The sequence below is a fragment of the Castor canadensis genome, chromosome 14 (genome assembly GCF_047511655.1).
Source record: "Castor canadensis chromosome 14, mCasCan1.hap1v2, whole genome shotgun sequence".
Taxonomy (NCBI): domain Eukaryota; kingdom Metazoa; phylum Chordata; class Mammalia; order Rodentia; family Castoridae; genus Castor; species Castor canadensis.
In genome coordinates this window covers 115,317,315-115,334,259 of record NC_133399.1, presented here as the reverse complement: position 1 = coordinate 115,334,259, position 16,945 = coordinate 115,317,315, and the positions used below count along the sequence as shown (strand labels likewise).

General features: G+C 43.1%; 1 protein-coding gene across 14 annotated transcripts in view; it reads right to left on the bottom strand.

The window, feature by feature from the left end:
- Window positions 1-16,945, bottom strand: part of Erich1 (glutamate rich 1) — a 142,516-nt gene extending 125,571 nt beyond the window's left edge. For 8 of the 14 annotated variants that reach the window (XR_012441599.1, XR_012441596.1, XR_012441598.1 and 5 more), the window contains exon 1: window positions 277-3,900. Coding sequence is in view for 9 of the 14 variants with exons in the window: in XM_074055345.1 (XP_073911446.1) it covers window positions 277-349 (73 nt within the window). In the remaining 5 variants the exon portion in view is untranslated. Of the gene's footprint in view, window positions 1-276; window positions 3,902-16,849 lie in introns of those variants that run through there. The other 6 variants (XM_074055350.1, XM_074055351.1, XM_074055347.1 and 3 more) reach the window with 4 other exon arrangements.

The window sequence follows — 16,945 nt, the reverse complement described above, 5'->3', positions numbered from 1 at the left end:
AACAAAGGCATCCTTATCCACCTGACAGACAAGCAACGGGCCTCCAGAGTGATCACCAGCCCTTAATGAGCCTCCTGATACAGAATCTCAGGCCACCACCCACATACTGCCCAGCAGATCTTCCAGGCCCTGCCCCTTAGAAGACCTGCCTCTCAGAGGACCTCCAGGCCCCACCCCTCAGTGGACACCGCACACTGGAGGATACTGACTTCCTCAGCTGTCTCACAGGTCAGGGAGGTAGTCAGGAATGACCTGGGGGAGGACACTCAGGCATACCTGCACGGCACCGACTGTGCTCTTCTCTGCAAGGGTTCGCCTGCCATTGGATTTCTCCTCCAGTGCAGCCCATGAACCACAGCAGAATAGGGTCTGGTCTTGGGCACCAGGTACCAGCTAGACCAGATAGTCCATGTGCAGGCCAAACAGTTCCTAAAGCCAGGTCTGAGGAGACCAGCAGGACACAGACAGACACAGCCCTCTCCCACCTTCTGTCTCTCCCCTTTTACTGAGGGGGGCTGGGAACTGCCCTAATGAATAAATATTTCCATCCTGACTTAAGTGCAGCTTATAAACAGATATGAGCTCGAAACAGCATGCTGGAAATGATGAGGGGAAAAGGTAAATAAAAGGAGTTTTTTAACCTCATTAAATTCAGAAAATAAACAAATAAAATGCTGCCTCAGAGTTCTACAGCAGAAATCAGGGTGCCCAATATGAGTGCCTTAGTGCCTTCAGGAAGACAGTGGACAATTCAGCAGAACTGGAGATATAACAATTTGTCCAACATGAACTCTAAATAGAGACAATGAGTGCTCACAGGGGAAGAAGAGGAGAATTTCCTTGGCCCTACACAGAAACATTTTACCTAAAAACATAGATCCTTCCTAATTCCATCATATTCTCAGATATTTGTGTTAGAAATAACCACTTCAAAGTGCTTTCCAGCTACCAAGACCACAATGTGAGTTTTTAAAAAAGCTCTTTGCACCCCAATTACAAAGAACTTCCAGTGGCTTTGCAGGTACCTATGAAAACCCAGAAAGTGCTCGGCAAGGTACAGGTGAGCACTAATGTTACAAATGGAGCCCTTGCTGAAACAAACCTTTGTAGCCCAGGGTAAGTACAGGCCTCCTTTCAGTAGGAACAAAAACCTTGTGGTTAAGTGGAAATGTGCATTCCGATGATGTCACCACATAAGACCCCAGGACTAGCGAGGTCCTGGCAACAAGGTTTCCCATGTACTATTTTTTAAATGTTATGTAAAGCTGTCATTATTATATAGAACTCTGCCAAAGTGTGGTTCCCATACAATCTGTTGACGCTGAGCAGACCCCACAGCCCTGTGAAGAAAGGGCCCATGTGAATGACCACAGGGAATGCATCTCCAAGTATCAGAAGGCTAGAGAGAACACCCTGGGCCATGGGAAGAGACAGGTGGCTGTGAACATTTCTAAAAATGTACTGTAGCACTCAAAGGCATATTCAAAAGGGAGGTTCAAACTTTCATATAAAAATCAAATTGCAAATAAGAAAATGCCCTATTCCAAATGACTACAGTGACAATTTCTAGTGGAAACAAAGGTAGATAAAATATACTTTACCTACAAACTATCAATGAGCAATAATTTTCATGAATTAGATGGAATTCTAAGATAAAATTGTAACCAGCCACCCTGTTTTACAAAGGAGGACTTGCTACATGGTGGCAGTAAATTCAGTCATCTAGCAGAAAACACCTCTATGCTTCCTGCATGTGTGTTATATCTGTATAGGCCTGAAAATACTATGAAGAAATAGCAGATCATGGTCAGGGCCAAGCAATGCTATGAAACCCCTGTGGCTGAATAACTTCCACCACAGAAAGATATGATACAAAAACAGAAAACAATCCCAAAAGAGAACAAGCACAGGTCAAGCCCTCTGGAAAAAACAGGCCATCTCTGGGACATACTGAGCCAATCATTTCAACAGAGTTTGCTTCAACAAGAAAGCTGATGCTAAAAAAACCAAACCACTGCCACCACAAACAACAAACCCATAAAACTAAACAGGGTAAAGAGCAAAGCATGCAACCTGTAGGCCTATTTGTTTCCTGAAGCTTCCTAATACAGATTTCTGGGCTGAGATACAAGCAACACGATAAGCATATGCTAAAACGCAAAGATTAGGGGGCATTTTCACTGAACTCAATTTATTGCCCAAAATAAATTATATTTATAGCCTAATTAATGGTAATTTTTCAACAAAGCTATGAAATGTTCCAAATGAAAATATGTAATATAGATGTATCAACATCATAAAGAATTCTAAGAGGGAAATAAAAGTCAGTAAAAAGTGTCAGTAAATGTTCACAAACAGGTTGCCATTCATAGGTACTTCTTTGTCAAGTACAACCAAAATGAAATAACCGATACTGGAAAGCACATCACTGAATTCTATAATGCAGGCTAATCTCTCAGAAGAGATGGAATGTAATCCCAACTGTGTGTCCTATTGCACCTAAAAGTCTAGAGTCAAGTAGCCAACACAGCTTGCAAAGACCAAGGAATCCTAGGTCTTTTGGATTCTCAGCTCACTTTATTGCTCAGTCTTCTCCTATATAACTGTTGCAGGTAGCTGCACATTGTCTGAAGATTTAGGATAGGTGGTTCCTTCCTCTCCTCGGGGATTAATTTCATCCAGGTCTGGGTGGCCGGGTCACATGAGATCCCAATGTGCTCCCGAGTAGTAGGAGGTCTTCCATCTTCTGTCTCCCCTTCCGCTGCCCTTCCTTCTCACCTCCCTGGTGAATGCCATGCCAGGACTCTCTTCAACCCTGCCCCCTGCTCCTCCTCTTACAACATGCTCTTCCTGGATCTTCTCATTTCCTCACACTTTTGATTCGTCTCAGGGACTGAAATTCTCAGAAGCTTGCCTACCTCGACACTCCTATTTCTAACAACCCACAGACACAGCTCAAAGTCCCCTTTCCACCAGGTATTTTAACAGTCAGGATGAACTCACTTTTTCTACCTCAAACTGCAACTCTCCTGGGCTATCCTCCACTGGTGTTGCTGGCTCCAGTAACGGGCTACAGGCCTTAGCCGACTCTGTCCCCTCCATCTTTGGCTGGACCCCTCTGTCAAACTACCAATCTGTCTGTCCAGGTCACTGCTGTCTGTCCTGATCACACACTCCCTCAGAGTGCACCTGCCATCCCTATGGCCTGTGGTTCCCTTTCTTTTGATTTTCCATTTTCACATAACCTGGACACACACAGGACCTGTCTTCCTGTTCAGGGGTGTCCAAGGTCAACGTCATGCATGCATGGTACAATTGTCGAACACTAATGCAGGACGATGGTGCACACCCAGCCCTCAAGGGCCCTCAAGTCCTGTCTACTCCAGATCACATACCCACCAGCCCTCAGGTCACTTTGCTTTCCTTAAACTGCATGGTTCCTCCCATTTCCTCCCTCTGTATGACCTCAACACTTTTGAAGATGGCTTGTAGAATCTTCCTAATTTGGGTCTGTCTGATGTCTTCTTGTGATTAGATTGAGGTTATTCACTAGGCAAATTGCTTCAGATGGGGTACTCTTTTCAACATACCACGTCGGGACTTAGGACACTGTCTCCTTTCTGATGAGATTAACCTGATTACCACAGGGTCGGGAAAGTACGCTAGATGCTACGTTTCTTCATACAAAGTTAATATTTTTTGGACTAGGTATGGTAATGTACGCCAGTAATCCCAGCTAGTAGGAGGCAGAGAGGGGAGGATCATGGGTTGAGGCCAACCCCGGCAAAAGTTAGCCTGACCCTATCCCAGAAACAAGCCACATGTGATGGTGTACACCTGTAACCCCAACTATGAAGGAGATGGAGGCAGAAGGATCATAAAGTCTGAGGCCAGCCTGGACAAAAGCAAGAATTTTTTTTTTTTTTTTTTTTAAGAATCTCAAGCTGAAAATTTTTATCTTATTTTTTTTTAATTTTTATTTTATTCATATGTGCATACACTGTTTGGGTCATTTCTCCCCCCTTCCCCCCATCTCCTCCCTTCCCCCCCTTTCCCCTCAATACCCGGCAGAAACTATTTTGCCCTTATCTCTAATTTTGTTGTAGAGAGAGTATAAGCAATAATAGGAAGGAACAAGGGTTTTGCTGGTTGAGATAAGGATAGCTATACAGGGCATTGACTCACCTTGATTTCCTGTGCGTGGGTGTTACCTTCTAGGTTAATTCTTCTCGAACTAACCTTTCTCTAGTTCCTGGTCCCCTTCTCCTATTGGCCTCAGTTGCTTTAAGGTATCTGCTTTAGTTTCTCTGCCTTGAGGGCAACAAATGCTATCTAGTTTTTTGGGCATCTTACCTGTCCTCACACCTTCCTTGTGTGCTCTCGCTTTATTATGTGCTCATAGTCCAATCCCCTTGTTGTGTTTGCCCTTGATCTAATGTCCGCATATGAGGGAGAACATACGATTTTTGGTCTTTTGGGCCAGGCTAACCTCACTCAGAATGATGTTCTCCAATTCCATCCATTTACCTGCAAATGATAACATTTCGTTCTTCTTCATGGCTGCATAAAATTCCATTGTGTATAGATACCACATTTTCTTGATCCATTCATCAGTGGTGGGGCATCTTGGCTGTTTCCATAACTTGGCTATTGTGAATAGTGCTGCAATAAACATGGGTGTGCAGGTGCCTCTGGAGTAACCTGTGTCACAGTCTTTTGGGTATATCCCCAAGAGTGGTATTGCTGGATCAAATGGTAGATCGATGTCTAGCTTTTTCAGTAGCCTCCAAATTTTTTTTCAGAATGGTTGTACTAGTTTACATTCCCACTAGCAGTTTAAGAGGGTTCCTTTTTCCCCGCATCCTCGCCAACACCTGTTGTTAGTGGTGTTGCTAATGATGGCTATTCTAACAGGGGTGAGGTGGAATCTTAGTGTGGTTTTAATTTGCATTTCCTTTATTCCTAGAGATAGTGAGCATTTTTTCATGTGTTTTTTTTGGCCATTTGAATTTCTTCTTTTGAGAGAGTTCTGTTTAGTTCACTTGCCCATTTCTTTATTGGTTCATTAATTTTGGGAGAATTTAGTTTTCTGAGTTCCCTATATATTCTGGTTATCAGTCCTTTGTCTGATGTGTAGCTGGCAAATATTTTCTCCCACTCTGTGGGTGGTCTCTTCAGTTTAGAGACCATTTCTTTTGATGAACAGAAGCTTTTTAGTTTTATGAGGTCCCATTTATCTATGCTATCTCTTAGTTGCTGAGCTGTTGGGGTTCCACTGAGAAAGTTCTTGCCTATACCTATTAATTCCAGAGTATTTCCTACTCTTTCCTGTACCAACTTTAGAGTTTGGGGTCTGATATTAAGATCCTTGATCCATTTTGAGTTAATCTTGGTATAGGGTGATAAACATGGATCTAGTTTCAGTTTTTTGCAGACTGCTAACCAGCAAAAGCAAGAATTTATCTGAAAAATAACTAAACTAAAAAGGGCTGGGAGTGTGGTTCAAGTGGTAGAGTGTTTGTCTAGCAAGCACGAGACCCTGAGTTACTATTTTCCCCTTTACAATGTACAGACTGGGGATATGATCCCTTCCCCTCGACTTTGGCATCACCTGGGGCCCTGCCTGTGGCACTTGATTGTCCTTCTGTACTACTAGGTGGATCCTTCCAAAAAGCCACTCCCACTTCCCCATTTGTTTTTGGATCATTTCCTTTCATTATTCATGTGTGGACTTGTGAATATTTCATTTATTCTGAGGGTTATAACTCTGTGCTACCTTCACACATTTGCTGCTCAGTTCACCCCAGCGCTGGCTGCTCCTTCTTCTGTGTGGACAGTGCTCTCTGGCATGTCCTGCCCCTTGTGTGACAACAGAGCATCAGCTGAACACAAGATGCCAGCATTCATCCTGCATTTTCTCTGCCCAGACCTGGAGTGGCCCTTTCTTCAGGAGCCTGGAATCAGCCAGCAGGATCAGGGACATGGCTGCTCAGTGCTACCACTGCTCTCCTTCCTACACAAGTCTAATGGAGTCCATCCTTTGCTTAAAATCACCAATCACTTTACAGGAATGGTCCACTGGAGGCAGAAACACATCCTGCTATCCTTAGAGACAAATAAGAAATCTGAGTAGTAAACAGGTAACAGAGATGGAGCCACCACAAAACACTGAGGTTCCTAAGGGAGGCACACCCCATGCTGCAACCCCATCCACAGACAGTAAGATGATGAGACTGATATTCAAAATAATGAACTGGTCACATGAGGACCATGCCATGATTTCAGAATACAGGAAAACAATGCTTGAAAATTTAAAATAAATATATATATAAATAAGATTTAAATTTAAAAGTTTTAGTCTTTAAGTTTAAATGCCAGTTTTTATAAGTAGGGTGGGAGTGGGAAGAAAGTCATGCAAATTCAGATATGCAGGGTGAAGACCTCTGCATAGTTTACATGTAATTAAACAGAATGGAAAATCTTCTTTTTAAAATTAAATTAATTTAAATTAAACAGACTTTAATTTACATTAAGCTGATCTGTGTTCAGAAATGAAAAAAAAAGAGAGAGAGGGAAAAAAAAACTTTATCACTAGCTACATTGGTGTGGGCATCTCATAAGCCAAGTAACTGATGTGATTTCCATCTTAAGAACCTCGCACACCTCTGGTGTCCAGTGACTTCCTTGTAGCAGCTACTATAATTCATAAGGGACAGACAGCCCTGCAATGCTTAGGGGCCATAGCAAGTAGATAGTCCCTGTATATTCATAAGGGGAATTAGGCCACAGTATCTGGGTCCAGGCACCAGAGTCCATGATATGAGATGTAAAGGTCTGCTTTCCCATCACTAACAGTGTTCATGGCATTAATTTAAAAAAAAAAATCAGCCATTTTAGTCTAAAACATTGGCCAGCCACTTTAAGCCTCACTGATAACTTTAAACCCCTAGTTATGAATGAAATAACTTTATAAGCTGGTTGACCATTTCCTGTAAATAATAACTTTTTCAGTGAACAAAATATGTCTTCCAACTGGCCAATTCATTTTGTGATTAACATTTAAAGCACAATGTAAATCGAGACTGTTTTTATCAGGATACTAGAACATAGCATGTTAGTCCATACAGTAAGTATGACTTTTAAAACTATCAATGATTTTTGGCTTATTAAAATGCTCCTTTCTTGAAGTGGCATGTCTGTTGTTGTTGTGTGTGAAATTACATATTATAAATGTATGCCTAAAAATCAAGTTGAAGGTTCAAAGTCTTTTTTCTGTTTAATGTCTAATATACTAAAAAAAAAAAAAAAAAACTACCCCAGAAAATAGAGCTGGGTGATCTGGTCTTGGAGGCAGACTTTTGTCACAGGCCCCTGGAGACTGGAGAGCTCTGACCTCTCCTGTGGACCAAATAAAAACCGCTTAGTAAGCACAAGGACTCCAAAGCCTCTAGCAGAAACCTGAGGCCAGAGCATCTTCTCATTTTTCTCACACCTCATCAATGTACTTCTCTTCCAGCAGTGGGAGCAAGTTTTAACTTGAAACTCAAGTGTCTGTCAAAAAGCAATCACAGGAAAATAAAAGAGCAAGGGAATAGGTGTTTAAAGCCAATTGGGGAAAAAACAAAAAAACAGCCTGCAGAAAAATAAATGCAATTACCAACCTGACCAGGCAAACAGAGTTGGGAAATGAGGGACTCAACCAGAGGCTGTGACACCAAGCAAAAATTAGGTCTCCTTTCCACAAATGAACTGAGTTATTCTGATATAATTTTCAGAAAGGACTGCGGTCTACACTTACTATTTCAATTTTTTAAATAAATTTTTATTAGGATATATTCATTATTGGGAGAATTCATAGTGACAATGCCAATTAGACTTATATTGTACATTGCTCCCATCGACTCTCCCCCTCACCCCCTTTTCATCCCACTTAAAGCAATTGCAAGAGGTTTTAGTTCTGTTCCATATAGGTATATGAAGTCCATCTACCATCCCATCACCTTAATCTCCTTCTTTTACCCTCCTACCTCCCACTAGTACACACACACACACACACACACACACCTATTTTACAGTAATTTAAAAACAGAAGCCAAATAAAAATAAAAATCTTTGAGGAAAGCATTTTCAGAAATTAGACACCTAAGAAAAACTGTAAATATATGAGCCCAAAAAAGAAATGGGAGTTTAGCTGCTGGTAACACTATTCAATCTTGAACTCTTCCTCAGCACAGTGACTTGATTTCACACTAAACAGTTGGGTATAAAAAGTTTTGTTCCATTTTCGACAAATGTTTAATACCATTTAAGCATTTCAAGGAATTATTTTTTCTATTTTGCTATGGTATCAGAGCAGACCCCTAAAACAGTGACACTGTATAAAAGCTCCTCCATGAGAGAAGGCAGCAAGTCAAGGAGAAAGTGCCACATTGCTCTAGTGTGCTCCACAGCCCAGGCAGACTTTCCTTCTGTTTTAATTTCTCTTTTTAACTGGCATGCTTACGGGGAACAGCGTGATACCTGAAGACGTGGATGTGATGGCTAATGATCAAATCAGATGAGCAGCCCCACCTCATCACTTCTCTGGGAGTGAGCCGTGGAGCTTTCTCCTCCAGCTCCTCATGTGGGTGTATTAGCTGTGGTAAACCAGTCCTCCAGGTGCTGCAAAACACTAGACCTTATTTCTCCACCTAAGTGTGTGCTGACACCCATTATCCCATCTCTCCTGACCTCAAACAACCACCATCATACTCTTACCTATGCAGTCAACTTTTTCACCTACCACAAGCGAATGAAAAGATGCAGTATTTGTGCTTCTTTGTCTAGCTTATTTCCCATGACATAATGTCTCCACTTTCATCAATGCTGCCAGTTACAGTGAGGCAGGCTAGAAATAGGAAAAGTTTTGGGCTCATGTAGGTTACCTGGGGATGGGCCAGATCACCCTCACCTGGATGGGAAATGCCCGTGCCCCTCCCCACTCACTCATTATTCTCTCTCTCTCTCTCTCTCTCTCTCTCTCTCTCTCTCTTTCTCTCTTTCTCTCTCTTTTTTGCTCACTGTCTCTCTTGGCCTGTGGACTCTACCTGCACTCCACTGTGCCCTCTTGTTTCTGCTTTCTCTTCCCTACCTGGCAGGACAAGTGACCCCTTCTCTCAATGAAGCTACCCTACCTCACCCTATCCATGTGCTTTTCTTGGATTTTTCCATTTGGAGCACAATAACCAGGATCTTGTGGTCACAGACTGTAACGAGTACCATTAACAACAGGATCTCACTGATCACAGAAACATAGGTGTACACCCTATCTGAGAAGCTCTTACAGAAAAACAAAACAAAATAGAATCTTTCCTTCTGTAATATTCCTTTAGGATAAAAAAGAAAGCCAAGTAAAAAATACATGACAGAAAAAGGGGCTCCCATGATCTCTGGGAGCAGTAGATGCTGCCCTATGAGCATCATGACTATTTTCTTTAAAAATTCATTTTCATTGCAAAAGTAATATATTTCTCCTATCTGCGTACATAATATACTTTAATAAAAATTGGTATAACTTTATATATTTCATTCTACTGCACATATACTGTTTATCTAGGAAGCAACGGTGATGGCAGACATTAGAAATGTTCCTTTGTGATTCTCTAGCCAAGTTTCAAAATTTTCGTGACCCCTATAAACTCGTATCAGAAAAGTCTGACTTTCAGAGAAAAAATATGTAGCTGATTTGGAGCTATGAAGAATAAAATCAGTCAAAAAGAACTATTTCAGTAACTGGATGTTCACAAAAAGCTGTAACATTGACAGTAATGCGTTCCTAGCAATTACATCAAAACAAAGAATACCACAAATATTGACTTTTAGGGGGAGGGCAGTACTGGGGTTTGAATTCAGGGCCTCACGCTTGCTAAGCAGGCCCTCCATCACATGACCAACTCCACCACTCCTCAAGTAACTCTTAAAATGTCATTTTTCTTGTAGTACTGGAGTTTGAACTCAAGACCTCCACTTGCTAAGCAGGCCCTCCACCACTTGAGCTATATCCTTAGCCCCCCCACTTTTTTTCTTTGCTTTAGTTGTTTTTCAGATAGGGTCTCACAATTTTTTGTCCAGGGCCAGCCATAGACCATGTGTAGCATCCTGTGTAGCTGGAATTACACATACGCACAATTATGCCCAGTTTATTTGTTGAGATGGGGGGCGAGTCTTATAACTTATTACCTGGGCTGGCCTTAAGTTAAGGTCTTCCTGATCTCTGCCTTCCAATTAGCTGGTATTACAGCTGAGCCACTGAATCCAGCCCTAAAATGTGACTTCTTGATGTTTCATTTTCAGAGAAAAACATAACAGAACAAAAAAGTTTATGAAATACTTTTTTAAAATTTTTACTTAATAGCTTGGTGAGTGGAAAAGTGGCTAGATTTTGAAACAAGAGGTAGCAGACTTTTAAAACTAAATAATATTTAAATTAAAACCCGCTACTGAAAATAAGACCAAAATGACCAATAACAGGAATTTTCACTGCAGCTATTTGGACATGGCTCACCTCACCTCACCCTGCTGTGTTGGAGACAATCCCCTAAAACATCAGCACTAAATCCACAAAACAAAACAGACCAAGTAATTTCATCAGGTTAAAATAAGATATGAAAAATTCCCCTATACCATAGTAAATAGCAGCTTTGATTATTCTTTTTTCATCCTGATACCTACCTTCCTTGTTTCAGCAGGCACTTCGAATTTAAATTTTCCTAGGCATATTACATGTTTTAGAAATCTGATATTTTGAATTCTCTTTTCAGTAAAAACTATGTTTTAAAAAGGCTGGTTATGGGCTGGAGGTATGGCTCACATGGCAGAATGCCTGCCTAGCAAGCATCACCAAAATAAAAAAAAAAAAATGCTGGCTGAAAATATGCCAGTCTACCTACAGATTTTCCAAAATGATATTCACTGGGTTTTTTTTTCACTTTTAATATCATAATAAGGTGAATCTAGGAGTAAAAGAATAAATTGATAATAGTATTACGTCACTTTACAAGAAGGAAAAGTTCAGTGTAGTGTGCTAATTCAATGAATGACAGATTTGTAATGAGTTTCATACTAGAATTATAAATGGCACACAGATTAGCTAAGATTTAAGCAAGAGTTGGCAAGCTTCATGAAATATTAATTAAAAGAAAAACAGTACTCTAAATAAAATTCAAATGGTACATGATTAGAATCTTAAACCATGACCAATATTACGTGGTAATTTTATCTAAGTAGCAGAAAAACGCTAGATATTAATTTTCTACAAAAATTTTAATATTAAAAAAGAAAAAGAATATTCCAAGCATACCTTGTCCAAAGGTTTTCCTTAGAGTTTTTACAGTATTTAATGTATCATTAACTATTCATTTTAAATCCAAGTACATATAATAGCTTTCATTTAGGATTATTAAGCACATCCTAACAGCGAAAGAGCAAGGGCACTTCCAGGAGGCCTGGTTCTGCCACAGACCTGGACTGGACCTTCAGCAACTGCTCAGCTCTCAGAGGTGTTTTCTGATTGAAACAGACTGGGCTAAAAAAATACCCAGATAGACATGGGATAAACTGTAATTCTTACTCCAATAATTTTATTTTTCCCTATTTCATTACATTGGTCTTTTCATTAGACACAGTTTAACTTCAACACAAAGAACTCATGACTGACAAGATGTTCAACATGGACTCAACAGATAGAATGCGATCCAAAGATGAAAAGGTTCCCAAACAGCTGTCACTTCTGTACCCACCTGGCCACACCTCTGGCCCAGAGGAAGAGGGCGTCACACCACCACCCAATGGACTTGTGCCTCTTCCACTGTGTCCTCAATTCAGGACCTCACAGTAGTATTTTCTGGGCACTGGCTATTTCACAAATGTACAAGTACTCCCCTCAAATGTACAAGTACTCCCTCACCTTGAACAAGGTAACACAGAGGCCTCATGGCTTGCCCCCTCTCATTACCTGTGCTGCTCTTTTCTACAGGCAAACGCAGGACCCCACAACCTCCTGCACCCTGGGGAAAGTACTTAGTGACAGTAACTAGCTGGCTGCCTCTACAGACCCACACAAGTATGTCAACTGGTTGAGTCCTCACAATGCACACCATTACTGCACCTGTTTCACAGATAAGGTGCCTGAGAATCATAGGGAGTTAGCTGTGCTACCTCAGGTGGGATTGAACTCAGCCTTCCCTAGCTGGGTGACAGGCTGCCAGGGGAGGAAACTCTCATGGCACTTCACCTCACTTTTTTAGGGTTCTTTCTGTGGTCTCCATCCACATTCGACCTTGACTTTTGCCTAATACAGAAGAAGCCAAGTCTGTAGCTGCCCCCAAGATCTGCACCAAGTCTCAGCAGCCTGTTCATCATCAGGCCCGGCCTCTTCAGGAAATCCCTCTATACCCATTTCTCCCATGCTGTCCTTTAATCTTACCATCCCTACCTAAACGCCCATCAGGTATTGGCTGCCTGGCCATGTTTACCTGCTTACTTCCAGATTTATCTTTCAGGGACACAGGCATTAGCACTACTCTGCTCAGAACCTATACTGGGTTCCTATTTCCATCACCACAGACTGAAGCTTCTCCAAGCTTGTGCCCAACATTACTCTTACTTTGCCAGCATTCTCTAAACTCTCTCTGCTTGCAAAAAACTGCCTGCCTAGCAAGCCCGAGGTCCTGAGTTCAACCCCCAGTACAGCCAAAATAAGGACCTCTGAAAGGGGAAAGAGCTGCCTAAATTCTGCAGTCTATCACAGAAACTTAAACACTGCCCTGATTTTTTTTCTTTCTTTTTCTTTTTTGTGGTATAAGGGTTTGAACTCAGGGCCTATACCTTGAGCTACTCCACCAGCCCTTTTTTTGTGAAGGGTTTTTTTCAAGATAGTGTCTCAAGAACTACTTTATCCAGGCTGGCTTTGAACCACGATCCTCCTGATCTCTGCCTCCTGAGTAGCTAGAATTACATGTGTGAGCCACTGGTGCCCAGCTGCCCTTTCTTTATAGGCGAGTGGATGGTTACACATTTAACTCAGCAAAGAAGCCACAGATATGACCAGAATGAAAACTCTACCCCAACAGTCACCTTGCACCCGCCCAGCACTGGGAAAAGAGGTATTTTTCCAACAGAAATGCATTCTGACCAGCACCGCCAGTTCTGAGACTACATAGGAGTTGGCAGCACTGTGAGCAAGTTTGAGAATAACTGGGGAAACATGTGCACAGTGCTCACATGCACAATATGCACACAGCCATGCATGTGCTCATGCACATGCTCACAGAATCACACATACATACACATGCACACAGACACCCCTCTGACTACCAGGACTTCAGGAGCACTAGAACCACAGAAAGTGCTATATGATGCTGACCATAATCCATTCTCTAAGGTACACACAGATACCAGAACAGACAGCAATGCAGCAAACTGGAAGTACAGCAACACCGCTAACAGTTAATTTCATCTGAGGAGAATTCCCAGAAGACTAAGGTCTGTAGTATGTGTGGTTGTGGCTGCCCAAATCTACCTGCTGCCAGTGTATCCTGACCCATCCTCCTGACTCTCAGAACACACCAGGAAGGCCAAGCCTGGCAGTCTTCAGGAAGTGGTCACGGCAGGAACAAAGTCTTATCAAAAGGCACCTGAACCACTGTGTTCTCCAAGCTGAGCACTCCCCAGGCCAGCCATGAGACTGAGTCCAACATACAGAGGAATCATCCAAGGATGGGCTTCAGTGACCTTCGCTAGAGAGGAGATAGCATTCACTGCTACAACTCCAAGAGGATGGGATCACTATTTCTATCTGAAGTTGGATGGAAGGAGAGGTGTGGTGTTGCTATGGCCTACTTAATTCTACTCACTCCCATCCACCTTACACAAGTGCATAAACATAGCAGCAGGAGTAAGCCATGGGTCTGTGTCCAACAGTGAATCCTAAGAAGCAGAAGCAGGGGCAAGAACTGAGGCATTCAACTTCCCAGGGACAGCCCCATATTCTCACCTGGTGCTCCTCCCAGCCCCAGCATTTAAGTATCACCTGCCTGGCAAGTTCAACTTTGATAAGTTTCCTAAGAAACATTCCCAACATGATAGGATAGCCTCATGTGGCATAGAGTAGGGAGGTGAGAAGACTGAGAGAGCTGCTCAGAATCTGAAGAATTATCTGGAAAACGAGAATTATACACACTAATTCCATGTGCTCCAAACAGCAAAACTATACCCAAGAGAAGTAAATAGGTAGATTTTCTTCATGACACACTCTGTAACCAAAGGTGGCCAGGCAGAGCCTTGGGAGCCATCAGGTAAGGAAAAGGCAAGAGTGCTCAACTGGGTAGATGCTGGACAAGTCACTCATTCCCACAGCAACTGAGGCTAGCACTGTGTGAGGCAGGATCAGAAGACAAGAGCAGCAGGGCCCCTTCCTGGAGGACTGCATGGTTTCCAGGGAAACTGCAGCCCCTAAAAGTTTTCCTGTTCACTGTGACCCTGAATGCCTTCCACAGCCCTGAGTTAGCATTTAGTTATATGTTAGACATCTACCCAAGTAGAATGGAAGTCACTTCAATTACACTTGAGACATGGCACCTGTTGTGTGAGTCTCTTCAATCAGTAAAAGCAGTTCGTTATCAGAGCTGCAGGGTGACTCTCAGAGGCCCAGCACCCTCCAGCGTTGTTCAGACATTTTTCCCAACATAAAATGGAAAACATTCAAAAACTTCTTAGCTTCTTACTCAAGTAAGAAGCCTCTATTGGTTCAGAGGCATAACCTTCTTCCCATTAATCCTGCATAATTTTGCTATAAATTATCACATAAGAAAATGATCCATTAGCAGACTACTTTCAGAAGTAATCTAATTTCAGAGAGAGAAAAAAAAATTCAGAGTCACTCCTTCAGATTGCTCTTCAGAAGTTTCTTGTCTGTGCCAGGGCACAGTGAGAGAACAGTCTGGTTCCCCTAGACCCCTGCCCTAACACAGGGCAGTCCTGAACTGCACTGGAGCCTTAATGTGAAGGGATTTTGTGCTCAAAGCTGCTGTTCCCTAGTGCCTAAAGTAGCTGACACACATGCTTAGTAGGTGCTCAACAACACTGGCTGGCTGGGATAGGGGTATAGCTTAAGTGGTAAAGCACTTGCCTAGCAAGCTTGAGCCCCTAGGTTCAATCCCCAGTACCACCAAAATACAGAAAATAAATAAATAAATAAATAAATAACCCACTGGCTGAATGAACCACTTTAGCTGCACACTTTCTATTCCATATGAAGCACATTACACATCTGAGCTAAGGAACATCTGCTCATTTCCCCCATAAAGACACAGGCCCCATCCACCTCTTCATACCTGTGGGACACATGTCCTTGAAAGCAGTAGACCATGAGAGGAGAGGCCAGGGAAAAATCACACCAAGCCATCATTTCCACCTGCCACATGTTTCCCTAACTGTAACACTCATCACAGAATAGGGGGTGGGGACACACATACAGTACAGGACACAGGCAGACAGTCGACAATACAAGGAGTGGAGACAGAGATCAACCCTGGTTTCATGCTTCAACAAACTGTAAGCGCTTAGAATTTTTATTCCAACTCAGACCTCCCGTAAGTGTTTCTCAGTGCCTGCTTCCCAGCAGAAGAGCTCTTCAAGTGATCTTGAGAGGTTACAGAAGACTAATATTCTGCTTTCCACTTACATTTTATGCTTTTAGGATTTCTTAATCCATCCTTTCAATGGCGATGTTCTTAAACAGCTTAAACTTTGCCTGACAATTCCATCACGTATAGGAAATAGGAGACCATTTCCAGTGAAACGGTTTAGTGACTGATTAAAACATTCAAAGGCTTTCATTCATTTTTATTTTGTGGGTTAAGGAAGGCTTTTAAAGTTGACTGGGTGCACTGCAGATGGTACAATAATTTAATGTATAAGATAAAGCATTTGATTCAAGTTTAGAAGGGTCACAAACATGAGAGGAATGCAACATCAACCCAGAACGCAGGTGACAGCTATCAGGTCTATTCTGCAAATCTTAACATTTAGCCAACAAGGCATCCACCCTTCCAGTGAAGGGTTATAAAAATAGTTTTGGTACTCATTAAAATATGTTAATGTGCGTTTTGGAGCCCAGCGTCTCACAGTTCTGAACCTGTTAAGTCATGTCTAATCTGTGAGATGATTTGTTTTTTTGCAGCTAAGCAGGTGAAAGTCAGAGCTTACTGAACTCAGAGAAGAGGTTGAACACTCTTCTAGCACAAAAACACAGAGTGGGGCTATCGTAACTGTTGCCCGTTTTCTGCTCAGGGCTTCTTTTGAAAGCCAAAGCGTACTAACCTTGGTGCACCTACTTTCCATTTCAAAGGGCAGAAGCACGTGTCAACACAGAAAAGAAAATCACGGCCTGGGAGTTCAGCAGCTCGGCACTGATGGCCGCCAGAAGCCCCGAGACCCCGCCGCGCCCTGGCCCAAACACGACTACTGAGAGAGGTGTCGGCGAGAAGGGAGGGGAAACTGAGGCTCGCGACGGTTCTGCTCCTCCGGGGACCCCCGCCGGCCTAATCCCTCCAGCTGCGCGGGGAGTGCACCACGCGGGACGGGGGTCGCCCACGGACCCTCATGTCCCCACGTCTCCTCCAGCACACCGCGGACCCCAAGACCCTACGACTCTTCAAGCCCCCCCCCTTAGGCCTCGCCACTGACCTCCCACGGCCCTCGCGTCTCCTCAAGCCCACGAGGCTCCCTACGGTCCCGCGACCCGCCCCAGGCTTCCTGACGCCCCCGCCCCGCGAGTCCAGGCTTCCTGACGCCCCGAGTTCTGGCCTACCTTCCCTCCGCGGCACAGACATGACTGACCCGGCCACCACCCGCCTGCCCCAGCTGCGAGCCCGACGCGCGCTGGCGCTTCCGGATTGCACCCGCC